At 27.0% G+C, this 27,984-nt stretch overlaps 2 protein-coding genes across 7 annotated transcripts in view; one reads left to right on the top strand and one right to left on the bottom strand.

The window, feature by feature from the left end:
• Alg9 (alpha-1,2-mannosyltransferase Alg9) overlaps positions 1 to 9,310 on the bottom strand; it is a 32,510-nt gene extending 23,200 nt beyond the window's left edge. The window contains exons 1-4 of one of the 4 annotated variants that reach the window (XM_043045434.3): positions 8,045 to 8,172; positions 6,933 to 7,025; positions 3,254 to 3,378; positions 1,885 to 2,026 (exon numbers count right to left, since the gene is read on the bottom strand). In XM_043045434.3, coding sequence (XP_042901368.1) covers positions 1,885 to 2,026; positions 3,254 to 3,351 — 240 coding nt within the window. In that variant the 5' untranslated portion in view covers positions 3,352 to 3,378; positions 6,933 to 7,025; positions 8,045 to 8,172. Of the gene's footprint in view, positions 1 to 1,884; positions 2,027 to 3,253; positions 3,379 to 6,932; positions 7,026 to 7,882; positions 7,983 to 8,044; positions 8,303 to 9,204 lie in introns of those variants that run through there. The other 3 variants (XM_043045436.3, XM_043045432.3, XM_087158929.1) reach the window with 3 other exon arrangements.
• LOC107446995 (coiled-coil domain-containing protein 39) overlaps positions 8,478 to 27,984 on the top strand; it is a 30,586-nt gene continuing 11,079 nt past the window's right edge. The window contains exons 1-15 of one of the 3 annotated variants that reach the window (XM_016061790.4): positions 8,478 to 8,721; positions 8,800 to 8,919; positions 9,837 to 9,983; positions 10,502 to 10,660; positions 11,402 to 11,494; positions 13,822 to 13,950; positions 17,966 to 18,157; positions 18,998 to 19,101; positions 19,690 to 19,927; positions 21,463 to 21,552; positions 23,295 to 23,459; positions 24,107 to 24,244; positions 25,625 to 25,741; positions 25,828 to 25,967; positions 27,677 to 27,749. In XM_016061790.4, the coding sequence (XP_015917276.3) occupies positions 8,620 to 8,721; positions 8,800 to 8,919; positions 9,837 to 9,983; positions 10,502 to 10,660; positions 11,402 to 11,494; positions 13,822 to 13,950; positions 17,966 to 18,157; positions 18,998 to 19,101; positions 19,690 to 19,927; positions 21,463 to 21,552; positions 23,295 to 23,459; positions 24,107 to 24,244; positions 25,625 to 25,741; positions 25,828 to 25,967; positions 27,677 to 27,749 (2,007 nt within the window). In that variant the 5' untranslated portion in view covers positions 8,478 to 8,619. Of the gene's footprint in view, positions 8,735 to 8,799; positions 8,920 to 9,612; positions 9,730 to 9,836; positions 9,984 to 10,501; positions 10,661 to 11,401; positions 11,495 to 13,821; positions 13,951 to 17,965; positions 18,158 to 18,997; positions 19,102 to 19,689; positions 19,928 to 21,462; positions 21,553 to 23,294; positions 23,460 to 24,106; positions 24,245 to 25,624; positions 25,742 to 25,827; positions 25,968 to 27,676; positions 27,750 to 27,984 lie in introns of those variants that run through there. The other 2 variants (XM_087158927.1, XM_087158928.1) reach the window with 2 other exon arrangements.

Raw genomic sequence — 27,984 nt, 5'->3', positions numbered from 1 at the left:
TTTTCACTTTTTTAAAAATGATTTATTGAGTAGCATGAAGACACTGATATTAAATAAATTAGTGGAAACTTATAACTGCTCCAAAATTGTCTTAATAGATATTTCTTTTTCAAAAAACAGTTTCTTCCAATTGGTTTGCAGGAAACCTATTTCTCCCATGGTAGTTTTTTTCTTTTCATGGTTTCATCCTCAGTTGTACAACTGCGAACGAATCTTGCGATCTGTGCATAGGTGCAAGTAAAATCAATGTGGATGGCACATGGCATACAAATAAAATAAAACCTTGAAGAATTCGACGATTGAATTATAAGGTAAACACACAATATGAAATCGCTAATCCAACTGACAAGCAGACAAAATATTCCAGTTAGCAAGAGTTTCAGAGCGCATGTGTTACAGAGCAACAAATAACAAAAGATTTCTTCTAACAAGTTATTGTTAAATTATTCATCAACGGTTGAAAAGGGATAAAGTCATGCAAATTAGAAATTTGTAAGTTAGCTATAATCGCAAATTTATGTGGTCCATAATACCATTTGAAAGTGATTTTAGTAAAGGTGACAATATCTGGAGAAAAAAGAAAATATGCACTTATATGCAAATTTATCAGAAAAACTGTTTTATTGCTTAAACTTCACTATTATGTGGCCCCAAATCAATAGCACTATTATCAGTGTCATATTAGTTAAACTCTTAAGTTAGTTTGAGTATAGTTAATCTTTCTTTTGATGAATTGAACTCCTAAAAACATGTTTTGTCCAATTTAATAATCAGTCTTTGAGAAAGATAATAAATGACAACAAAAAAAGAGAAAGAAATTGATTTATATTGATTTATTAATTAATTATGATTCGTTTATCTTTTATGAAAAGCGAATATAAAACTAGTTATATAAAAAAAAATCAATGCAATTAAAGGGGAGGATGCAGTAAAAAATGAAAATATTTGAGCAGAAATAGCATTTTGACTCAGGTAAAATAGTTGATTTCTCTCACATTTTCGCATTAAAAATTTCGCAGCACAGATTTTAAGTTATGGGTACAATTGTTCCTAATACATACAGCTCTATATTTAGTAGATAAATTAAACTACTTGACATTAAATAATAGCAATTCCTTAATTTTAGATGTACAGTGTGCAAAAAAAAAAAAAAAAATGGTTTACCCAGAATAACTTTTAATATAATGATCACAATATTCGTTGTTTTAAGACTCAATCTTAATGGATCGAGAGAGTGATCTCAAACATGCTAATTAATTAGTGTAGATGATATTTTAAATATCAAAATTAGACATAAAAATATACTTTCTTCGAATGAATTTTTTTTCTTTTTTCTTTTGATGGATTCAGACTTCTGGTCCCCAAAATATAGCGGATAGCCACAAATATGGTGCAAGTATTTTTTTGTGGCAGAGCAGTCAAAGTTAGGACGCCTAATTTTAATTTTACTTTTTGTCTATTTTGGTATATCTCGAAAACGTTTTAAACAAATAGAAAAAATTTTGCACATATTTATAAAATTTATTCATCCAAAGATAATTCCATGCAAAAAATAACTTTTAGTGAATATTTATAATTTTTATTATTTTACTTAATAATAGTTTAAAAAAAAATTTGAATTGTAAGGAATAAAATTCTTATATAATTTCAAAGGAAATTTTTGGCAAATCCTGGCTTTAAGCCACCACTGAGGATCAAAACACAGAATACACATTATTACAAATTACCAATTATGATAGCAAAAACTGAGCACTTGCAGTAAAACCAAATATATTTCTTAAATCATTCACAGAAAATTAAAAGTGATAGAATGATGTATAATATGCAGCTTTACATAAAATCATATCTAAAACATTTCAAGCGACAGAACAATATATTACTCACAGGTTCCCAGTAATTATAAACCTCATCACAATCGAACATACTATTCCAAACTGCAGCACATAGCCTTAAAGATAAGAGAATCTTGAATGATGAATAAACTGATGGAGTCCATACTTTATCAGTGCAATCAGTTGAGGGCAAACTGAAATAAAAAAGAAGTTATCTTTAAATCACTCTATTACAAGGACCAGGGATAAAAAGTTTCTTCATCAGTCGAAAAAAATTCATTAGAATAAATAGATTTCATTCAATTCGAGTGGGGAAAATGCACTTTTCTCTAAAAATAAATACCATACATTAAAACAGATTTTTAAACAGTTTGAAACTGCGATCTAGTTTAAATAATATCCTTTTTAAATAATATCCTTTTTAAATAAGTCAAAGCTTAGAATAAACATTTGGAAAAAAAAATTTTTAATTTCTTAAGAAACTAAAAGAAGTGCAAGTTTTCAATATTTTATGGATATGAGAATAGTAAAACCTATAATTTAATTGCATAAAAGAACTGTAAAAAAAAAAAAAAAAAACATAATCAAATTTTATTAATACAGCATAAAGCGAAATACAGTAGTCCGAAATCCCACCAATTTCGAATATGGGACTTTCCACTATACTACTAAATTAGCAAATCAAATGCTAACAAGCATGTGCAAGTAAAATATATGTTAGTTATATAATAAACATAAACACTACTAAAAAGACACGTTGAATTTACAATTACAACTAGCATAATATTTTCTTAATCAAATACTGTTAAGTATGTAACTTACATCAACTCTCAAATAATATGATGCACATAAAATTTTATAAAAAGACTAATTCTTTTTTTCATTTCTTTTTCTTTTACAAAAAGATAGATGTAAAAAACATAACTAAATTAAATTTCATTTATTTAAAATCAAGCTATTCCTATAATACTTGTAATTTTACAACCATCGTTGAACAATCGACCCAATTTTGAGTTTACGACTACCAATGTTCAACTCCATAGCCTTGTAATTTTGAACTCAATCCAGAAGATAAGATAACTCCTGGATCAAGTACTAGGAGAAATAGGCTTTCGTGGAGCACTTTTTGATGGAAATAACCCTTATTTGCGTTACGTGCCTGACAGCAAGGGGACTAACGTATGATGCGTCTACCACAGAGGATATATTTTGTCAGCAGGGCAATTGGTGCAAGCTGAGTGCGAAATTGGTATCAATCAGTCATCACTGGGATTAGAACCCAGGTCACCTCATTGAGAGGTGAGCGCTCTATCCCCTGAATTTCTTTTTGTTGACTCTTTTCAATCAGTTTGAAAGAAATAGGTTTCTGCCTGACAAAATGTCAACCTGCTAATAAGTAATAAAGTAAATGTACAACATACACATTCATGGAGGAAGAAGAAATGACTTGTGGTGGTTTGGCATCACGAGGTTTTTCCCTGTCCTTATTAGAACCTCTCTGTCTACTCCTAGGAGGCATAGTTGCAACGCTTCAGGATTCAGTTCTCTGTAATAAATGAAATATTTATCATTAGTCCAATTAGAGATCCTTCACGAAAATTCAAATCTCTAAAAAGTACCTTTTACAAAGTTACAAACTTTGAAAAAGGACCCTTCACAAAATTATAACTTCAATCTAATATAGGTACAATTCGAAATATATAATCTCTTAAATTGAATAATTAATATCATACTTTGTTTGTATTTTCACAACACAAAAAATGCTTAGAATGTTTTCTAATTTTATTTATGAAATAATAGTACTACTTTCATTTTTTAAAAATATGTTTTTTTTTTAAAATGAATTGTTGGTGGAAACACATTCAAAAGCAGGCCCGGACTGGGATCTAAAACCGGCCCAGGCATTTTAGAGATATCGGCCCTCTTCTTCACATAAACACCGCGTGCGCGAAGCGTACGCGGCTCCTAGTGTATCATTTTTAGGCATTTTTTACTTATAAATTCTCATGAACATAAGTTAATTTATCGAAGTAAGAAAGTATAAATTGCTTAATAATCCTTTATAGAATATATTTGAGTTTAAAATACATGGTTCTTATGAGGAAACATAGGTTGATAAAATCAAAAAGGTGAAAGATGAAGAGTAAATAAAAATATCTATTATACTGCACATACATAAATGATTTATATAAACATTTTTTCAAAAATAGATTTATTGCTTCTTCAAAAGTCATTAAATTAAATTTTAATTTAACTTTTGAAGAGGCTCACTATTTTTTGCCACTTTATCGATTATGTCGTGGCTATCTAATTCCATTAATGGATCTTTTTCTATTGCCATTACCATGAGAGCATTCAAATTATCCGAAGATAAAGTACTCCTCATTCGATTTTTAATTACTTTTAATGTGGAGAATGATCTTACACAAGCCACCTGACTTTTTGACAATGTTTGTAAAAATTTTAATGCTAGACTAATTAAATTGTAAGAATTGGTCAATAAATTGAATCTCTGTAACATCTTGTAGCAACAAATAACACAATTTTTGCACGCACTAGTGTCTCACATTTTAGACTTACTTCTTGTGTTTCCAAAGTAAATCGTTATTATTTTCATTTGAATGATCTTCTGTGATTATTTTATAATCTTCTAAGTCTGAATTTTTCAGTTTTTCCCAATATAAAGCTAAATTTCTTAGTTCAATCCGCAAATTTTCACCTATAGCTGTTTCGTCAAATTTTAGCAAGAGTTTGCTTAACTCATTTAGTTCGCCAGATTGAAGCTTGTTAAAACGTTTTTCAGGGAAACGTTTCGGATCTAGATAGGAAAAATCGGCATACAATTTTCTATTTCCTGGAAATCGGCGTTCCATTGACGCTACAACTGTGCTGAAAATAATGTTATGGACGTTTACCTTAAATGCAGTGGCTTCATCATCAAAAACTGTTTCATTCGACGCTATCTCACTGGGCATCAATTTTCTTTTCTTCAATCTTTTTTATGGAAACTTTGTTTGAATTTCAGTTTCTTCAAGTTCCTTATTTGCGCGAGTAATGAAATCATCTGTAACTTTTTGTACATCTTCAAAATCTCTCACTATTTTTTTTAGTTCTCAACACGTTTGTGATACCATTCCAAATCTTTTAAGATGTCTAAACCAGAGGTTTGCAAATATTGGGCGAGCGGTGTAGTTAATTCAAATATTCATGAGAATATTTTGGCGGCGATTGCTGTTTCATATTTGCAAAATGATTCTAAAAATATTTTTGCCTTTGCACGGATATCTGGCTTGAAATTTGAATTTTGTTGTATAGTTTCTAAACTTGTAATCAATGTGACATATAAACGGCTTAATAGTTGAATCTGAGTTTGAAAATTAACCAAAAATTTTCTTTAATGCAGAATCTTTGAACCACCAACGTGTTTCTCCAATAGTTGCGAGCCTTTTTTTATTTCCGTGCTCGTTACTTTGTTCACAGATGTTCATGCGTTGGTATGATTCACGGAAAAATACTGCGACGCTATTTAGTAGGCTGAAAAACGATGCACTTTCAATTAGTACCTTCGCGGTATCTCCTAAAACTAAATTCAAGACATGTGCATAACACCAAACATGAATTTGACCACGGGACTCTTTAGAAAGTCATGAAGAAAATCCTTTATATTCACCTTGTATATTTTCAGCCCCGTCAGTTGAATTACCGATGCACTTTGTTATATCTATATTACAAGACTTTAAAACTGAATCCACTAAAGAAAACACATTCTGTCCGGTTGAAGATTTGCACTCTACAACAGCGAGAAGTCTTTCATATACACGATATTTCATATATTTTTTTAAATAAAAACCTATATCTTATTTGGCATCATTGGAGAGAGTTTTTGAAAAGAAGCAATTTTAACTTGAAATATTTTTTAATATCTCCTACTATTTTCAAGATAATAGATAAGAAAAAATACATATGAAATAGATTTTGACATATTTACTAAAAAAAAAAATTTCCGTCATAATGTCTTTTACCTTCATTAAAACACATTTGTGCTTTTCTTCCCATGTTTTATAAAAATTGAAGCGATTTTGATAATTTAGGTGAATTATTTTTGATAAAAATGATAAATTGAAGTAAATAATCGGAATTTTTTCGTGTCTATTATCTTGAGAACAGTAAGAGATATAAAAAAAATTTCAAGTAAAAGTTACTTTTTTTCGAAAACCCTCCCTCTCCAATGATGCCAAATAAGATATAGGTTTCCATTTAAAAAATCAAAACTGTGTTCAAATTCCGGTACTTCCAGCTACTACCGGGAATTAACAATATCACTATCGAATTCATTGGGGTCGATTTAGTTATTGAATTTTTTATTTCAAATCGATTATTTGCTCCATTCACGAAAAAAATGGGTGGCACGCATGATCTGAATCACCCTGTACATTAAAACAATATTATTACTACATATATCATATATATGTTATTTAATATTATTATTATTATTTGCTCAATATTATTTGAAATTCATGCAATGTATAAAAAAAAAATTTCTCTGCTGGTTCAGTCCAACCGGCCCTCAGGTCAGACCAGCCCACCGGGCATTTGCCCGGTCTGCCTACTGGCCAGTCCGGGCCTGTTCAAAAGACATAATTTTGTAAACCTTTGTTTTAAGACTACTTTATTATTCCTTTAATTTTTCATTATTTAAAAGTTGGTATATTTTTTTATTAATGCAATTTTTACATTATACATTTCTAAAAAATATTTCTTTCATAGTTATAGGACCTTAGTTTTTGGCAAAAATATTTTCATGAAACTCCATTTTGTTTTTCACTAAACTGCAAATAATTATTCGTAAAACTCAAAACATGCAGAAATCTTTCTATGCAGAAATCTTTCATTAACCCTATGGAAAAGATACACAAAAGTCTGTTTTAATGACAATTCAAAATAGCGTATGGTATTCTAATTATAGCATATGGTATTGTCATTATAAGCAAGTACACATTAATGTTAAAATAGTAATACAAAAAGACTAAAAGATTAACTAGACAAATTTAACTTTTTTTCACTTTATTCTGAACACCAATTTTGATTTAAAATGCATACCTGCAGTAGATTGCTTTTGCCTACAGTTTGTAGACAGGGCTAGATAAAAATGAAATCAAGTCAAGGGTCTGTCTAGGTTTTTCTGAGAGGTACCTATTTTGTGAAAATTTAAACATAATTTGTGAAAATTAAAAATTATAATAAAATATCAGCACAAAAATATGGTAAAAATATGGATTTATCTTTTTTACGAAACACAAAAATAAAATTTTAAGAAAATGTACCACCGTTTTTCCTAAAGTTGAATTTGTGAAGGTACCGCTAAACGGTAGTAAATTTGGCTTGACAGACCCCTGGAAGTACAATAGCTTTTGACTTCATAGATAACATTGAATATTGATTTCAATAGTTAGCCATCAAATAAAAAAATAAGGAGACACGTGTAATGAAAATAATATTCTAGTGATGATTATGTTTATCATATATGAAGTATGAAGGCAGTTGAGAAGCAAATACTGCCCCCCCCCCCTACATTAAGATGAATATCCAAATTAACTACAAAATTTTTATTGAAAAATTAAGTTTATAATAAAATTAAACTATCCAGTTATTTCCTTTTGAAGAAAGCACTGAGCTTTTCTGATGAATATTTTAGACAGGCTCCAATGAATAGATACGTTCATTTATTTTTTTAACATAGAAAAATATATATACATTTCCAATTTAATAATATGTTTGCAAGTTTAAAATCCATTACGCACTTTGGCGATTGTAATTGAGGCGATAGATCGCAAAAAGGATGCATCCCCTAAAAAAATTAAAACTAAATAAAACAGCGAAATAAGCCAGTACTTTAATGAAGAATTAAGAATACAAAATTGTTTAAACACAAAGTATAAATTACTTTAACTTATTACTATAAAGATAATTAGGGAAAAAATATTTTAAAACAACAAGAAAATATCTTTTTTTAAAGGGAAGAGATCTAGGAAAGAAGTTAAATCACTCACGAATAGTATAGATACAAAAACTACATTCGGTATTCAAATTAAATGCAAAAAAAAAGTAAAGATAGGTAAATAAAATTGTAGTAGTTAAAAAAACTTTGCACATCTGAAAGCAAACTTTTTAAGCAAATCAATAAATCTAATCTTAGATAAAAAATTGCTTACTGAAATAATTCGATAAAATTATATACGATTCCTTTGCTTATTATGAGCTGGATATTTATAATGTTATAAATTAAATAAAAACCCAGAATTAAAATTGTATTTCAGAAATGATTTTACATGAAAAAAAAAGATTAATATAAAACTTAAATATAACTAATTTATTGTGAATTTCGGGTTGTTTATTTTTGGCATTTAAGAAAAAAATATAAACATGCGGCAGACGACAGCTATTAGACAATGCTGCCATTTTTTTAATTTAAATTTTAAAGTAAAAGCAACAGTCTTTGAATTAACTTTTTATCTTTATTTTTAATCTAAAGAGTGTAAATTGCTTATTAGAATACAAATTGTAAACTGAAAGAATTTTTAACTAGTATTAATTATTTTTTTATTTTACATACTATCAAACTGTTTAATTAGAGAAATATTCCCTCTGGCAATCATCATTTTTCGTTACCATGACAACAACGAAAGAGGCAAACAGGAATGCTTTTTAATTTTTTTTCTTTTGTAAGTGATCTTTGATTTGAAATAGCAATTAAAACAGCATTTTAAAACGAATTAAATTTGTTAAAATGTTTGAAAATACTGTAGATTTAGCTGGATATGATATGTTATGGCGAACTAAGCCAGAACTTCCTATCGCTAATGAAGAAAATAAACAACTTGAAGAATCGGTATTTATTTGTTGTGAGTCATTTTTGTAAATTAAATTATTTTTCAAAAGTTAAATTAAGTATTTATTTATTTTTCAGCTAAAACTGAAGAAAATCGAGGTAGAGAAACTTAAAGTTATTTTGGAAAACAATATTAATAAAGGTAAAAAGATGAGGGATCATATAAATGATTTGCATCAAACTCTTAGCTATAAACAGGTATGTATTTTTCATTTCGATGCAAAATTATAAACTCTCTTAAATTTAATTCTTAACAATTTTTTTATTTAAAAAGTTTATAGATAAAATATCCTTATCGGTATCTAGGCCAAAATAAACGCTAAAGTTTTGTTGGCTTTCAGGCAGGGACTTTTGTAAAGTTAAAGAAAAAAGGTAATTGTTTACAATTGCGGTCCCTCTTATATTTGGCTATTTGAAAAGAAAATATACATGAAAATAAACCAAGAACAAATCATGTAACAGTAAACATAAGTTTTTTTTAACCTAGAGGTGACGTCATTGAAAGCAAAGTCTACAAAGAATATCATGGTAACCAGAAGTGGGATTTCAGCTAAAGTGATGAAAAATTATCGCTAAAACATCGTGTCTCTTCTTCACCTTAACCAAAAAAATAGCAGGCCGAAAAGGAGAAAACTTGTAGCCACTCACAAGTATCAAGAAATATATCTATATACATATTTAAATTTAAAAGTTGCCTGTTTATATTTACGTTTAAAATCCCTTTGGTATCTTGGTGGTGTAGTTAGTACGAACAGACACCGATACAGAAATATCCTCAGTTTAAACAAATATAAGATGTTCGTGGAATCTTATATGTGTTTAAATATATTATTTTTGATACATACTTTCCCATTTCGCTGGCATCAGTAAATTCAGCTATTTCATTTGTTTATTTTTTTTTTAAAAAAATAGTCATCATTTTTTCAACAAAGAAAAAAAAAAATTATTTACTTGCACCTATTGACTTTGTGATGATGACTTTATTGTTTGCTCAGTTGAAATGAAAAAGTATCTTTTATTTTTTTAACTCAATTGTATTTAATTCATTTTATTAAATATTACATGCATTTGAATTCAATTTCTATTTTATTGATATCCATGTTAATTATATTTAGCAACTTTTTAAAACAAGAGAACATGAGCTAGAAATGGAAATTCATTCTGAAAAACTCATAGATCGTGAGTGTAGTCGCTTAGAGCAAGAAATGAAAGCTGTCAACAATGAAATAAAATCTTTAAGAGGCCGACAGAAAAAAAGAGAAGTAGGTTAGCTTTTATTACTTTAAATAACTTCAACTTATTAATGGCACAAAATGAATAGATATAAATACCTACTACAATAGAGTTCATATGGTACACTCTTTATGGAAAATAATTTCTTACATGTAAATTTGTTGTACTTATAAATTTTTTTATTAATTAACGATAAAAAATTATAAATAAATATTTTGAAGATTATTTTGTCTTCTTTATTCAGAGAAAAAGCAGCAAATTTGACATTTATTTTAATCTTTATTATTTATGGATAGTTTTGCAAAAATAGTTATGAATCTAAAATTACCTTATTAATTTTAATTCTCAGATTGTTTTTAAGTTTTAACTTTTTTAAGTCTTAAATTGTGTATAAAGTTTTATTTATTTATTTATTTTTCTTGCTCATCCTGACAATACATTGATGTCAAATATGTTAATTAGACTTATTAGTTTTGTTCTTTAACAAAAGATGCATTAAAAATTCACCCATTGTTTTTTTATTTGAAGAAGCTGTTTCAATTTTTAGATGGCTATTTCTCAGCAAAGAGAAAAAGGAGAAAAATTGAAATCTGCAATTCAGTGGGATGAAGAAAAATTAATGCAATATCTGGAAAAATCTGCAGAGATGGAAAAAGATAATATGGCGTTAATGAAGTACACTAGTGAAGATGACAGTAAAATTACAGTATGTTTCTTTGTAACATAAGTTTACATTTTTAACTACCTTCTAGCTTTGATTCTTCCTCTTTTAAATTAAGTACATTATAGTATGCTTTTAAAATGCTGTTCTGTTTCCACAAGCAGTAGAAAACGTTTTACCATGTTAAACGTTTACCTATTATATTATAAGGCAAGATTTGGAAATTTTACTACTGGCAATTGGCCAATTGTAGAATTTTTAACAGTGGCTACTATTTAAAACATGTGGCCACTTTTCTCAAAAATTGAAAATTTTTCAGAATTAATAAACAATTGTTGATGAAGGTATTTCTTTAGAAATATTTCTTAAAATATCATGAAAATTACAAGGTTCATTTCAAAAAGACTTTAAAATTACTTTGTGTTTTTTTTTTTCTTTACTTCAAGGAAGTACACTATAGATTAATAATTAAATGTATTCTATGATTGTTATTGTTCAATTTTTGAAAATTTTTAAACATATTACATATGACAGATATTTAAATATATTATGGACATATTATGTAACATTATTATATCACAACATTATAATTTAATATTTAAATTTTATATTATATAATTTAATATTTAAATTTTATATTATATAATTTAATATTTAAATTTTATATTATATAATTTAATATTTAAATTTCATATTATTATATTATTTTATATTATCAACATTTGATATTAAACCATCATTTTTTTCGTAAAAAAAATAGTTAACAAAAGTTTCTCTACATTTTAGGAACTTGGTTTGCTTGTTGAGAGATTGAGCAAAGAAGCCTATGAAAAGAAATGTGCTCTTGAGGATGTAAACACTGAAGTCCTTATTGTCCAAGTAAATTTTAATTTTAAAATTTTTCTAGTCAGATGTTCTGTAATTTTTATTGAAATATTTTAAGTAAATATCAACCTTAACTTGATTCCAGATTTAATAGAGATTCATTTTTCCTATGGAAATTTTAATAATTCTGCACTTCAAAATTGTTAGAAATAATTCTTTATCTTAACTTATAAATCAACAGCTTCACACCCTTGCATTATTTTAGAAAATCTCTTAAACATTGCTTTTTCTGCCACTATGGGAAGAATATAAAAACTGATTCATTAATGTGGTTTGTGTGAGAAAAAAGAACTGTTAACCAAAGATTTATAATCCGGAGAATCTCAAAACATTAACAACATAAAAATACGCACTTGAACTTTAATGTAGTAGAACCAACCCAACAAGGGATTTTGCCCAGACCCTACTTTTTTTTGCCTTCTAATTTTTGTTAAAGACAGTAACAGACAATTTGTAACAAACACACAAACTCCAGTGCTTGGAATTATACCATTACAGAGAACTTGAGTGGGCCCATTGGTTTGGTAAATTAAACAATCAGTTGCACGTTCATGAATCTAATAAGAGTGAAAAATCCCTACTCCTTAACAAGAGTAAAAATTCCTTTATACTGCTGATGATGCTTTATACTCTACATGAAAATTTCTTCAAACATTTTGATAATCCTTGTATGTTTTAAGAAATTTTAAACTGAACCATTAAAGAAATATTTAAAAATTTTAAAGTATTTGTTGAAAATTTTAAACTTAATTCTCTTGACATAAAATTCCATTAGAACAATGAAATTTCATTATTATTAGTGTGATATCCAACATTAATAATATCTAAATGTGTAATAGTACTCTAAGACATTAAATGAAATGTTTATTTATCAATTTATTCTTTAAGATCTGAAATATAAGATGAACAAAATTTCATACGTCTCATAACAATTTTATCTATCCTATTTGTAAAGTGTAACCTTCATTAGAATTTAATTTAAGATTGATTTTTCTCTAAGTCCTGTTGTTAAATTTTTCAAATTGCACAAAAGTTTATCCTCTAATCTACTTAATTAGTTTTTTACTTTAATGTATTAATTTTTATTTATTTATTTAATTGAAAATGCTATTAATTTTTTATCATAATTAAAATAAGTAATATTTCATTCCATGAAAATTTTTGTCATTGATTAGAATATTTTATTCTATTTTCTTTCCTTAGAAAATTTTTCTCTATCAAACATTTGTAGAAACTTGCTAATTTTTGCCTTTGTGTCAAGCAAGCTTATAAAATTTAATGTTTTATGTGAATTAAATTATACAACTAATTTCATTATGTTTCTATAAGGATCTATAAAAAATTTTCAATCTCATAATCAAAATAATATAAACTTTTTCAATAAAGGTTAATTTGTGTGCTTTAAAAACTCTTTTTGATAAGAGCAAAAATGCATTTAACATTTTTAAAACATTAAGTACTTTCAATTAAAATATTGTAAATTAATTATTTTATGTTATTTGGAGGAAAAAAAGTATTTTTGATGACTTTTTTATTACGTATAAAATTTTTAAAAATACTTTAAGTTCTTTTTTTGCATAAAAAATATAAAAAAAGCAAATAACTAAATTTAAACCTACATTAATAAATTCAGTTTGACTTTTTTTTAAAATTTTGATAAAAAAATTTATGAAGTTGTAAAACTTTACATTTTGGTTATCAAAGACTTTTTTTTAAAATTTGTATAAAAAGAGACATACATCCAATTTTAAACTGTCATGCTTAATAAATATTCGTCAGAATTTAAAAACGAAATAAGAATACTAATTATGTATTACTTTGTATTCAACGAAAAGGAGCTTAAAGAATTGTTTGAAAATTTTTTCCTTTAAAAAATAAAATTATCAGATAAAATTTTTTTTCAAAATAAGATTACTTGCTTTACATTATTGTTATAAAAAATTTCAAAGTTTGAAGGAGAAAAACTTAAATCGTATTTTACTTTAATCAAATACTTCAAATTACAAGCTTTTTTAAAAGGAACATTTTTTTTTTCGAAAAACATTGTTCACTTTTAACGCTGGGCATACCATATATTGTTTCATATTTTCTTATTAATCCCATACTTCATATTGTAGATTATAATTTTTTGAACAGTTTTATTTTATAGAAATGTGCACTGAACATAAGGTGTTGTTACTGTATTGGACTAAAATTTGTTTTATTTTCTTAAATACTTTCTGAAATGAAATGTATGCGAGAAATGATTTTTAAAATGTATCAATATCTATTTTTTAACTTTAAAGTGTGTTTAATGTTTATTTTAATCAATTTATTTGTAGTCTGAATTAGATCGAATTCAAGAAGAATTTCGAAGTGCGTACGATGAAAGAAATAATCTAATCAACAACTGGGAAAAAGCAGTTAATCAAATTCAGCTGAGAAGTAAAGAAATCAATAAATTATCAGAGGTAATTAAACATTTTATAAAATCTTTTTTTATCTAACCTACATGAAAATATCGAAAGTTATCACCTATAATAAATATAATATTGGTGATATCACCTATAATGATAGTTTAGTAACACTTATTTTAGGGTTTATTTGTTTCAGTAAAAAATGCATCCTGATAGTGTGTCTTAATGCATTATAAATGTTAAATTGTTTTAGCTAAATTTAAACTGTTCTTTTAGAGTTTTTTTTTTAAAGTTTTGTTTAGAAATTTATAAAATTTTGTTTTGTAATCATAAAATAATCACATTATCTTAGGAAATGTATTTTTACTAGTAAAATACTTTATTCTAGTAGAGTGTTAAGTGTTACTATGCTCTAGTGAATGCTAAACTGTTAGATTTGAGAATATTTCCACAGCCATTAGTTGACAAATACATATTACCTTTCTAATGCCTCAATAAAGAAAAGCATTATTAAGAACTATTTTGTGCATTTGAAATCTTATCTATTGAGTCTGGGTAAAATATATAATATATTTAGTAAGCAAAAATGAAAATTATATTATTTGAGTTTACAATCTTTTATTTTATATCTCATTTCTAGAATACATTGGAGAGAATATTATATAACTTCTATGTTTAAGTTTCAATGCTCAAAATTACTCTTTTTATGTAATTATATTCTTAGAGATATTCTTGTTAAAAATTGAAATTTTAACATTTTATTATGAAATGTTGAGTTAAATACAAGCTATTATTTATATTAATGAATATTTACTTCAATAAATATTTTCATATTCATTTAAAGTTTCAATTATTATTGATTTTTGATAGGTTTATAGAAGAAAATTAATTTCTCTATCTCATTAAGTATCAAGCTATTCTATCTGCTTGTAAACTTGTAAAATTTAAGTTAACAACCTTTCATTTTATATCACATTTCTAGAATACATTGGAGAGAGTATTATAAAACTTGCATGTTTAAGTTTTAATGTACAAAATTACTATTTTTATATAATTATATTCTTAGAGTAATGTTTGATGTAATGCTTGATGAAAGAAATTAGCCTACAAGGATGGTCCTATAGAGCATATTTTGAAAAAAGTACTTTTTGATACTAACTATATTTATTTATTATAAGATATTCATTATTATAAGATATTTATTATTATATATTCATTATTATTATGTATTTATTATTATAAGATGGATTTATAATAAGATGTATTTATTATAAGATAAAACAATTTTGTCAAAAGAAATTCAAACATAGAATGCTGGGAAAAATTTTTTTTAATTTACTGAAAACAAATATTCAATCGAATTTTAAAATCATGCATAACTTCATTTTAGGAAAAATAATTGTAATATAGGTAATAAAAGGAAAAATGCCCAATTTAATTTCAACAACTCATTAATTTTTATCTTAGTCTGTATATTGTGCAATTTTCATGCATTAATTAAATTATTTATTTTGATGAAATGAACTTTTCACCTTGTAATAAATTTTAAGCCACTTTTTTCATTTAAAAACATTTCTTTCTTACTGTGCGAACAGAAAATTTTAACTTTAGTATGTTCTGGTATATTGAGTAATACAGTTAAACTTGATCATTCATTTCTGTGTGTATTGTCTTGTTTTAATGATTCTATTGCAAATTCTATTCTTACAATGTTAATAATACCCTTTTGGATCGTTTTTGTAAGTAGCAGATTCCCGCATATATTGTTCAGAAATTCTAAAATCGTTTTAAAAAAATATACTGAAGTGATTTCATTCTGAAAAGTAAAACAGTAACTCTTGATGCCAGTGGTGAAGAACATTGTCACAGTTTAGAGTAACGTTTAAAATAGCACTTTTGATGCTTATGCATCAGTTGATGAAAATGTTGAGAAGCTTATGGGATAGTTGATTCAAGAATTTGAAAAATGCAAAGTAATACCAATGTAGACAGTATAAAGCAAGTGCAACCAGTTCCAACGTTTGAGGCAAGACTACAACCTTTGAAGCAATGCGGAACTTTCAGCATTCATTGGAACTTACAGAAAATGAACAGCAATCTGGTACAAACGTTAAAAAATTATTGTATGCACTCAGTAGAAGGAAGCCTTTTAAAAGAAAATATTTTGGGTATTTTAAATAAATACACATATGTGTTTATTCATTTTTCTTTTTCATAGTAAATATTTTTGGATTATGTGCATAATTATTTTAATTGAACTGATTTTTTAGTAATTAATTTCAAGCCTATTACTTTTATACATTTTCAAGTTGTTATTTTATATTTTATGTTCACTTGTATTTGTCATTTTCCTGTGTCTATAGTTTGCAAGCCTATAAGAAAAAATGACACAACATATTTAAAATTTAAATTTCTCAAAACTCGAAACAGACTAATTTCTGTTGTTAACTTTTGAAGCAACAAGGAAAGGGTATCAATCAATTATGACTCAATCAAATTCAGATTATCAATGCTTACAGATAAAAGTAAGTTTCGGTAAATATTTTAAATGAACATTCGAATTCCTAGTTTTTAAAATAATCTAGAAGTAGGATTTCTCTAATTTAAATAAAAACATAACAAGAATTAAACTTTAAATTTCTATTTCTTGAATTTTTTCAGCATTTTAAAAAGTTTTATGTGCAATTTGTTATATTTAGAGCTCAAGATTTGAAAAATCTTAAATTCCTTCATCCCCTGCCTGGAAAGTTAGTAGAAAAGATGCATATGGTTGTGAATGAAATACTTGCCTAATTTTTTTTCATTTGCATAATAATTAAAATATATGACTGTATTTGTTTTTAATCTGTCAAAAGCAAATAATATTAAAAGCATTACATCTATATCAGATCAACACTTTTATTTTAAATATAAATTTGAAGTGTTAAGTATTATTGAAAAGGAAACACAATGGAGGAATTGCAAAGCATTGTTATTGACAAAGAAATGCCATTATCTGTATTATTAAGTACTATCAGCAAATTCATTCAAATTCAGTTGAAAAGATGCTATAAATTTTTATATTATTTATTTTCTAATACACAGCTATTGAGCTAAACTTTTTTTTAATAAAAATAAGCATGGCTAAGGAAATAAAAAATTATTAGTTTATTTTGTTTAATAAATCTTGATTGATGCAATTAAATTCAATAGTATTTAGGTCCAATCTATTTTTTTCCCCTTTGGTGCCATAGTATAGTATATATCCTAATTGGTTCTTCCTGCGCCGTTTGAATATTTACATGTCCATGATCAAGCATATAAGGATAAAGAATAGATATCAATTGAAATTTTTACATGTCCTCAACATATTGGGGTATATAATTTTCGAACCTTGATTAAGATATATTTTTGTAGACATAAAATGTTAATCCATTGATACATTTTACTTCATTAAACAGAAAGTATTAAGTACAAAAAAACTCCACTAAATTGATTTGAATGATGATAGATGTTGCTGAAGAAAAAAAACCATTGAATAGACTCGATACCTACTGTTACTCATTTGTCTGATTGCCTGTTCTTGACTAAATGGTTTATAAAATGTAGAATAAAGCAGTGATTGGGATGAAACAATTAAACCACAGCTATTCACATCTGAAAACACTAAGTTTGCCAAGAAATTGCAAGTTTTGCAAGACTTAAGAGGAATTTCTGATAATACAGTTTGTGTTGTGGGCGTTGTACTTAATTTATAATTATTCATTGAAATTTATTAATTTATCTAAAAAAAAGCTTTTTTTTTTTTAATCAGTGTAATAAAAAAAAGCTAAAGTAAGTTGTGTGTGTGTTTTTTTTTTTAATTTTTAGTTTGATTTTTATATAAATTATAGCTTTTATTTTTTATGATTTCAGCTAACTCGGGCTTTACGAGCAACCAGATTTTACTAGCAATTTGTCTTGGCTCCTAGGCTCTCATTATATAGGAGTTCAACTCCTAAATAATACTTCTGTCTATTTGTTTACACATTTTTAATTAATTTCTTTATTCTACCATCATAGTAATAACATGTAAAACATTCTTTTTCAGAATATAGAAAATCAGCAAGATGAGCAAGTGGCTTTAAAACATACATTAAAGGAGCAAAAAGATCTTCTAACTATTGAAATATCACATAACAATGAAATTGAGCGCAAAATTAAAGAAAAAGATGTGATAGCCTCTAAATTGCGAAATGATAGGAAAACTGCTATTGAAAGAGAAGAAGATTTAAAAGCTGAAGTAGGTTTCTAAACCTTACTTTTATGATTTATGGTTGCATTCTGAGTTCAAATTTTATTTGTCAATCTTAGTTTAACTTACATGATATGTATCTTCCTGAATATATTGAAATTAAAAAAAATATTACTTCTAATGTTTTTAGAATTAATAAATGTTTAAACGTGCATATCAATTTAATTGCTCATTGTTCTTTGTTTCCAAATGAATAATCATATCAATGAAATTGCCTAGTGTTTCGAAAGCCTTAGAAAATGTTCTAATTTGTATAGTAAATTTAGTTTGACATAATTTTTCACTTCCAGATGAATAATTTAAATGTAATTGCTTAATGTTTTAAAAGCTTTTAGAATGTGCATTTGTTTGTAACTTACATTCGTTTCGCATACTTCCACAAATTTTCCCAAAAGAAAAATAGTATAGATGTATCTTTTATCATGTATTCATTATTAAATATATTTTCAAAACATTTCATGTGGAGGAGTTTTTGTCTGTTTATAATGCCAATTGTATTGTGCATATTTTTAAAAAGTGTACTGATTATGTAAATAAAATTGGCAACTTTATTTAACAAAAATATGTAGTTAGATATTTAAAATATTTATACATGCATAAATATTTTAAATATCTAACAATTTAGAAATCAAAAATTGCATGCTAACAAAATTAGCATGCAATTTTTGGCAATAAACTTAAAAATGAATACTCAGATATCAATTTGTATTATGAAAATAATTACAGTAAAATCTAATTTTTATGCTAAAATAAATTAATATTGTTTATTTCTGGCTCAAAGAAAATTGTTTGGAGCAATTATAATTTGTATTTCTTTTCTTTTTTTAGTTATCAACTGTCAGAAATGTTTTGAACAATATTCTGCTTCAAAAGCAAACGACACAGAATAGCCTGCAACAACTTAAAAAGCAATTGGATAGCAAGTCTGAAAAGTAAATCCTCCTAGAATTTGATTTAGAATATCACTTATTTGCTATCTAATTAGGCATTTTTTGCAATTTTTTTTTTAATTTGCTGAATACCATGCAAAATTTAAATCTAAGTACATTGAAAAGTGCATCAATTTTATGTATTGTGTAACTTTGAAAGCATGTTAAAAAATAAGCATTTAAATATAGCTAAACAACATGAAAGGTTTTTATCTTCATCTTCGCATAAAATTTTATAAAAAATATTTAATTTTATTTACTATTTTTGATTTGCATGAATGGATATTTTTGAAATCATTTTATACAACATTCATAATCAAATTTTTAAAAAAATTTAATTAAAATTATATTTAAATTTTTTAGCATTAGAAACTTTTAATTGAAAAGTATTTCAAATAATATCTGTATCATTTTTATAAATTTATTCTATTCATGTATTTATTTTTAAACTTTGTACTATTGGTATCTTATATAGTCGACAGACCAAAAAATAGGTTTCTAGCAAGAAAATTATTTAATAATTGTCCACTATACCCCTAGCTTGCAGATTAATTTGTTAGTTGTTATATTAGGTATATTTTGCCTTTTTAGAATAATTACGGTCAGAGACACCAATAAAAAACTTGAAGATGACATTGAAAGCTTAGCTAAAGAAACTTTTGATGCAGATCATTATACAAAGGAGCTAGATGCTATTTTGCAAAGAGAGAAGTCAAAAAATCAAAAACTGGAAAATGAAATAGCCAATATTTGTAAAACCATTTTAAGTTGCAACCATGAAATGAATGATTTAAAGATAAAAGAAAAGTTTTTGGACACTGAAATCAAAGTAAGAATTTGTTTAAATAAATTCATCAAAAATAATAGACTTATTTTTATAATTAAGTTATTACAATTCAGTATTGTATAGGAAATGTTCTTGATATTTACTTTACGTTGGTTCCTATCTCAAAATTTCCAATTTTGATAAAGTTTGATGCATAGGTCTGTTGATCCACCACAACTGAGAAATTAGGAGAGGTTAACTGAAATTGTGCAATGAAAGCTTTCATAATTTTGTTATAATTTGTTAGATTTTGATCTCAGAGTTTAAGCATGTACTTGACAAGTGAATGCTGATTTACTGTGACACTTTTTTAATTTTTTATTTTTCTGGAATTTCGAATAGCAAAAAATGTTTAAGGGATTATATTTAATTTTTTTCTGAGATAGGAAATGAGTGATGTATCCAAATCAGTGTTATGATGGCGAGAATTTTTCTAGATATGATTGAACTATACAGAACTTATGGATACAATGACTCTCACAACAAATCTATAAACAGAGTGCATAGCATTTTTAAAAAGTGCTTAAATGTGCTTATTTTTGATTTACGTATTTTAAAAGCCAATTAAAGGTGCTTTTTTATTCAGGGTTTGTAAAAAGTGCTTAATTTTCTATCTTTTAAGAAGAGATTTTTTCTTTGCCATGTCAATTGTTGTTCTAAATTATAAAAAATGCATGATTTTCAAATTTTTTCTGCACTATTTAGCAGAAACCTAGTTAATTTATCATGATTATCTAAAGTTTTTGAATTTTATTGATTCTATGTTTATCAATTAAGAACTTTAAACGATAGAAAAAAATAATTATTAATAATGCACAGATCCTAGTAATGTTTTTTTTTTGGTAAGTGATTAAAAATATTTTTTGAGTGCTTAAAAGTACTTAAAAGGTGCTTATTTTTCGTTAAAAAATCTGGCTACGCGCCCTATATAAACAATATGACAGATAAAACCTTTGGAAAAGACAAAAGGAGACATGAGCTATACAAAATGTATAAATAATTCTTATTGTAAGAGAGTCATTGAGAGTGTGAACACCAATGATACAAGAAAACTATCACGTCAGTGTATGCCAGAATGGTTCACATATAACTAGAGCAACATATCTCAACTCGTGGGACTGCTGACCACACGTAGGCCTCAGCCAGCATGGTACTATGCCGTGATCCCTGATCGAGATTCTAAGCCGAGATAAATCTTGATGTCTTATATATTTGTATTCATTATATGTATGTAATATAATAGGTGTCATCAGGAGCCAACAAATTCAATTTTCTGCAGAAATGCATGCTATTGTCCATATATTGTGTACCAATACCTCCACTTCAGGGTCTAACAGACTCTAAGTCCTCTGAGATCTTACGGCTAAAAAATAAAAAAGCATTGACATGGACAAGATTTACATCTAGCTAATGTACTATGCAATAAATTGTATTACGTCCTGTGATAGCAGTGTCATTCATTTCTGCATGACCTGAATACCATAGGGCTAATATATTACTGTATTTTCACAATACTAATCCTTTATATATTTTTACAGAACAAGCAAACAGAAGTGAAAAATTTAAATGTTAAACTTATTGCTCTTGATCAAATAAGAACCAAACAAGAAAGTGAAATGTATAATGTTGTAAGTATATTTTTTATGCTTAAAAACTTAAATTTGTTTAATTTTTAAAATGTCATCTGCACAGATTTGCTATTTCACCATTTCTCTAGATTAATTCTGCTCATTTAGAGATAACGTAATCAAATTTTGGCATATAATAATATATGAATTAAAATTATGATTAAATAATCATAGTAATATAACCTTTTTATAATAAATTTTAAAAAAATTTTTTAATCGTATGACAAATCTCAAAGTAACTAGTACTACAATTTCGTAAAAGAAATTATTCATTTTTAATAGCTAAGATATAAAAGAAAATGTAAATTCTAAAGAAAAAATTTATTTTTATATGATGAGTTTGTCTATTGTTAAGTGAATGTCAATTAGTAATAGTCAGAATTAATTAGTATGTTTTAAAAAGATTCTAAAGCCATATTAGTTACAAATCCAATCAATTAAATCTGCTCAGTTTTAATTTGTTCTGTATGAGCCATCTCATTCTGTGATGAAGCATGCATTTTCTAAAAAATTACATAGGCAATTAAAAATTTCTATTTTATGAAATTTTGCTTTTAGCATTTTATTGAATGTCTATTTTTCTCATTTGATTGATATTGATTAATAATTAATCTTTTGAAAGCAGCGTTAAAAAGGGAATTTTCAATGCTTGTGGAAAGAAATAAGAAGACTAGTTTATTTTCTAAGACCTAGTACCAAAAATACTGTGGTAAAGGCTTGTAAACTTAAGCAATAAACTTTTTTTTCTCTCAAAATATCTGCTTTCTCAATGCGTTCTTTATATCATTTGTTAATAACAGCACTTTTACATTAAAAATGAAAGAAAAAAAGCAATTGTAATGATTCATTGTTTCCTTGTATGTCAATCATTGTCTTTAGGGAACCACAGCTCCTAGTTTGGGAATCTTTAGGTTATGATGTGTTTAGGAATTTGTAATGAATCAATATTTTTATAATGATGTTTTATTAGATAAAATCAATGAATTATAAATAAAAAGCTATTTATATTATTAATTTAAGGAAATTGAAGAGTATTGTCTGCATCTTTCTAGGCGTTTGTCCCATTATAACATTTAGTCTTAAATCAAAACAAAAATATTGTTTGCTGTTTGAACCAGTTGGAAATGCGCACCTCGATTTCGTTTCCCATATGAAACCAATGTCTATGCAGTGCTCTTTTGACTCTATCCAACATATGGGTGGATCTGGACCACAGGACAGATGTCAATTCCATTAGAATTTACTAATCTATTAGAATTATGATATTCCACTAGAGTTTCTGATAAAGTTTTTACCTGCTTTCACTTCGTACATTCTGGGATTGTTAGATAACAGATGAATCCACAAGAAAATTTACTCATACATTTTGATTTGGTTGTCTTTCCAAGCTTTGTTAATAATTCAAAATCTAGCTATTGATCGACTCAAACTTTCTAGTTTCTAGATCTTGACAAAGAATGGTCTCGCATTACATGTCTCTTTCAGAAAAAAAATAAATGGACTGACAGCTGCTCAGTAATTACCCGTTTATCATTGATTGTGTGAAAAATACTGTCGTATAGTGCTTAGGTAGCGAGAGAAAACCTCACAAATCCTTTCTGTTATAATAGCTACTACATTTCAGACTCATTTGCATTTTTCAAATTATCATTGCAGTTTTTGTGTTATGGTCTTAACCTTCTTATTAATTAATTATACCTAATATTTGAATTTTTATTAAAATAATATTTAAAACTTTTTAGGAGTCTCACATTGAAAAATTACAACTGCGACTGAAGAAGATGGCTGGAGAAACGAATGAGGAAGAGAGAAAACGAATGGAGAGTCAACGTTCATCATTGTTAACGACACTGGAGGAAAAAAAGAAAACATTGAATACGTTAACTGAGGAGCTTAAAATTATGGCGGTATTGTATGTTTAAAAAAAATTGGTAAGCTTATTAACTAGTCAGTTTTTGAAAAGAGGAGGATAAATTAGCACTCAATGATTGGGAATACTTTAAAATATCTGAATGCAAAGAGGTGATACCTTGTTTAAGAAATATGAGTTAAGTCATGATATTTAGGGATCTACGTGTTTTGAGCGCTTAGTTAGCAGGATGCCTGATTAGGTTTGTGGAAAAAATTATTACATGGGCATTTGAAAGGGATAAGTACCAGGAAAAAATTACTTAATTGTGGTAAATCTTGTCCATACTTTGTTGGCTTCAAACAAAAGATAATTCTTTCCAAAAGATAAAGAATACAGTTAATCATTATTTTGATGGGATGAACTACTAAAAATGTGTTTTGCTTAATCTAATTATTGCAAATACAAATAATAATTTTTAAAAAATGGAATTACTTTAGCTCTTTTTGATTATGTTTGTACATGTCGTTCAATTTTATGCATGATTTCATAGTTTAGTTCAGTACTGATTTATTGATAGTTAATTTTTTTTACCCTGTGGGAAATAAGTATCCAGCTAGTAATAACCATAAAAAAATTTCTAAAACGTAAGTGTATGTACGTTATTTTAGCAAATAGTTTGACACTATTGTTTCCCATTTTTAGGAGAAAATGACTTTGTCTTCCAAAGCATTGGATTCCAACAAGAAAACGAACACTGAGTTAAAAGAGAAAATAAAATATTTTGAGTTTTATATCTCTAACTCTCAAAAGTCACTAAAGTGCTGCATTTCTAGAAAACAGGTAATTTAATATATTTAAACATTTTATATTATTTGTTTGAGCTGAAAGTTGAAAATGGTGTTAATTGCATCAAGGTACTACTTTACTAGAAATGTGTATAATTACAAAATAATGAATAACACTGGGAAGCAAATTCTTTTTGCATTTATACAAATACTTAATCTTGCCTAACTCGGGTGTGGGTATTTCAAATCTGAACTTAATTTTGCTCCTAAAGCTACAATTTTTTTAAATGGCATTTTTAGTATGTTTTTTATCGAAATGTGCAAGTTTAAAAATGTTATGTATAACAGGGGGTGGCAAAAATGTTGCGACAAACTTCTAGGGGAGTTTAGGCACATCATTAGGATTGAATTTGCATAGGAACCCATACCCGGAAGTGTCATGCATGACTAGGGGTGCTTACCTATTATGACCTGTTCAGAAGCACATGAAGAAACAATTGATAATAGGGAAGCGCCCATAGCCATTTTAATCCTGGTGCTGTGCCCAAACTCGTTTAGAAGTTTGTCGCAACATTTATGGAACCCCCTGCTTATAAAGCTTTTAAACTTGTACATTTCGACAAAAAATAAACTAAAAATGTCATTTTAAAGAAAACTGTAGCTTGAAGAGAGAAACCAATTGCAGATTTGAAATCAGTGATTCCAAAGTATTTAAGGTCTTTTAAGAAATCTCATGCAGCAGAATACAAAAAAAAAATTGTTTTCCCTATGTATTTAAAAGAAATTTTAAAAATTTTACAATTTAAAATTTGTTTTTATAAATAATGAGCTTGAAAATTTTATGTGTTTATCTAATTGTTTTTAAATTGTATTCAATAGTTTATAACTTCATTGCAGTAAATTTTTTATTGTTGTTCTATTCTATTTTATTTTATTGTTGTTGATCAACGGATCCACATTAGATTGGCAGCTATCAATGTTTAGCTTTGTAACCTTATAATTCTTTGCCAAATGAAAAATACAATGGAACTCCGTGATCAGGCACTGCAACCAACCCAACTTCATGCAGATTTTTTTCATGAAATTTACCCCTATTTATGTTACATTTTAAGTAAAATCTCCCACTTATAGTTCCCTGGCAAGAAAATTATAAACCATGATCATTCTACCATCGGGGATATTTTGTGAGACAGAGAACAGATATCATTGGGATTTGAACCTATACCTCATCGAATCTGGGGATGTTAAGCATGACACTCTGGCATTGGAATGTTATTTAAAATTTTGCAAAAGGAGTTTTTAAATTGTTCATGGGTTTAAATTAAAATTTTTATTTTAATAGCTTTCAGTTTATAATATGTATATATTATACTAAAAATATTTTAAATTCATTGAGAAAGCTTAAACTAATGCTGATCCTTATATTGATATCCAGGAAATTCTTGTCCAAGAATGCCTTGAAAAATTTCAAATGAAAAGGTTCCAGAAATTATTAAATGGCAAAAATAGATCTGTTGCTTCACTACAGAAAAACAAGCTGGAATTCGAAACTGTGAGTATAAATTTATTTGGAGCAATCAAAATATTTAATGTTCTATTTTTCTCTAAAACATGCTTTTATTTTATTGCTTTACAAAGATGATGAATGAAAGAGTTGAAGAGCTGAAGCGATGCAATGAAATTGTGGATGCAGAAATCAGAACAGAAGCAGACGAGTGCAGCATCTTGAAGCGAAAATATCAAGAATCTAATGACAAGGCACAGAAACTCCAGTCTAAGTAAACTTTTTATTTGTATTTTATGTTATGCTTTTTGAAACCATTAAAGAATACCTTATAAAACAGGAAATGTTGTTCCAGAACTGACTAACACTGGGTTTAACTAATCCTAAATTATTAAACCCAGAAACTATACCTGCAATAGACATTATATTAGGGCAATGATGCTTAACCTTAAAAATATATCAGCACAGTGAGTACCAATATCCTACAAGACTTGTTGCAAGTAACAGTCAAGGGTCATCTATAAATTACCTACTAATACATTTCTCAATCATTTAATCTACATGTATAATAGAACTTCTAGTTTTAATTAGCTCAGATTGTTAAACATAATTTTAGCCAGTTAAAAAAAGTGCGAAGATGGAATATTCTTCAGGCTTTAACCAAATAATCCCTACTTTAGCTGGTTAAAGTTGGGTGTTTTTTCTTTTTTGCTTTATGTATCTTTTGCTTTCGCTCTATAAATAGCACACATGCATTAATTAAGCAACTTTTTTCATCTAAAAGAGAGAAAAATATTTTCTTAACACCAAAGAAAAAGATTAAGCCTAATTTTAAACTAATTATCTCTAATTAGAAGAAAGTTTTAACCAATGCTGAGCTGAACCACAGCCCACTTTTTCTCTTATTGCTTAGTTTAAACCTCCTTTTTTAAGCATATTCTAAAATTGCAAAATTTTTTTAATTATTTTGCTATAACTTGATTGCTAGCGCAGTTCCTATAATCTATCTAAATTGTTGTAAACTTTTCCAAAACTGGTATTGTTTACTTGTGTATGTGTTGTGATCGTACTCTTTGTACAGTTTTATTTCAAACTGCTTTAATTCAAACAATTAAAACAAAACAAGCAAAATCTGCTTTAGATTGGTTATTTAATAAATATTGAACTAGGCTTCCTTCAAGAAATAAGCTTAGTTATTTAGGGGATAATGTATGCATTTATTTCAAAAGTATAAAATTTGTACACTAAAACGTGTTCCAAATTTCTATTTAAAATGTTTCAGAACCTAAATGAAACTCACTACTGCAGACTGCTTCAAAACATCTAATCTCATCACTGTATTTTTTATTTAATTAAGAATAAAAGCCAGATACAAAGTGAAAATAAGCCATCTTTGCTTAACCACAACTGAGAGTGTGATAAACAAAAATCGGATATTTTTTTTGATTTAAAATCTACTGAAGTTGAGAATAAAATTTTTAGGACAAATACAAGACATTGTTGCAAAAGTGTAAAATAGTATCTATAAGACAATAATTTGCACTTTTACATACATTTTCTGAAACATTGCTAAAATAAGTAATAAATGTGAGAAAATTTTGTTTCCAGTGAGAACATTTTCAAACATATCTGAAATTATTGTATTCATTTGGTTTGTCTAAATTTTGATTCTTATCTCATTCGCCCTTTTTTCAGCCAGTGGGTGGATGACCGCTTCGATCAATCTACGTAGGAACCGAGATTGTGCAGTATTGATCCTCTTTAAATGTTCTACCATAAAGTGCTTGACTTGGGTCAGATTGTTAGGCTATGAAAGGGGGGGGGGGAGTCATCCTCTTTGCAGAGGATCAAAATTGTGATGGCATGTCTTCGGATAATCCTCAGGAATGTTTCCCTGACCGTCGCCAATAGCCCATTGTGCATCTCAAGTGTGAATAAGTACTTCTACTATTGCTCTCATCTTACTTGCATATTTTATTGCAGGTATAAAATTATTTTGGATGCATTGGGAATTTCTGAACCTGGTGAAGGAGCTGAAGCAGAGATGTTAATTAAAGTATGACCTAATATGCACACTTTATTAATGAATTTGCAATGATTTGAATTGAATAATATTTAAGTTTTCTGTCCTACATTTCTATAATGATTGTTATCAATGTTCTGTGCAGTTTTTGTTTAAGTTGAAAAATCTTTCTTACATGAGCAAAATAAATCAACACAAATACTCCATAAGTTACTTAAGTTAGTTAAAAACTTATTTTTTTGCCTAAAATGTTTCAAATATTTCTATT

The sequence above is a fragment of the Parasteatoda tepidariorum genome, chromosome 3 (genome assembly GCF_982258835.1).
Source record: "Parasteatoda tepidariorum strain Cologne lab strain chromosome 3, Ptep-v5.0, whole genome shotgun sequence".
Classification (NCBI taxonomy): Eukaryota; Metazoa; Arthropoda; class Arachnida; order Araneae; family Theridiidae; genus Parasteatoda; species Parasteatoda tepidariorum.
This window is presented reverse-complemented; position numbering and strand designations above follow the sequence as displayed.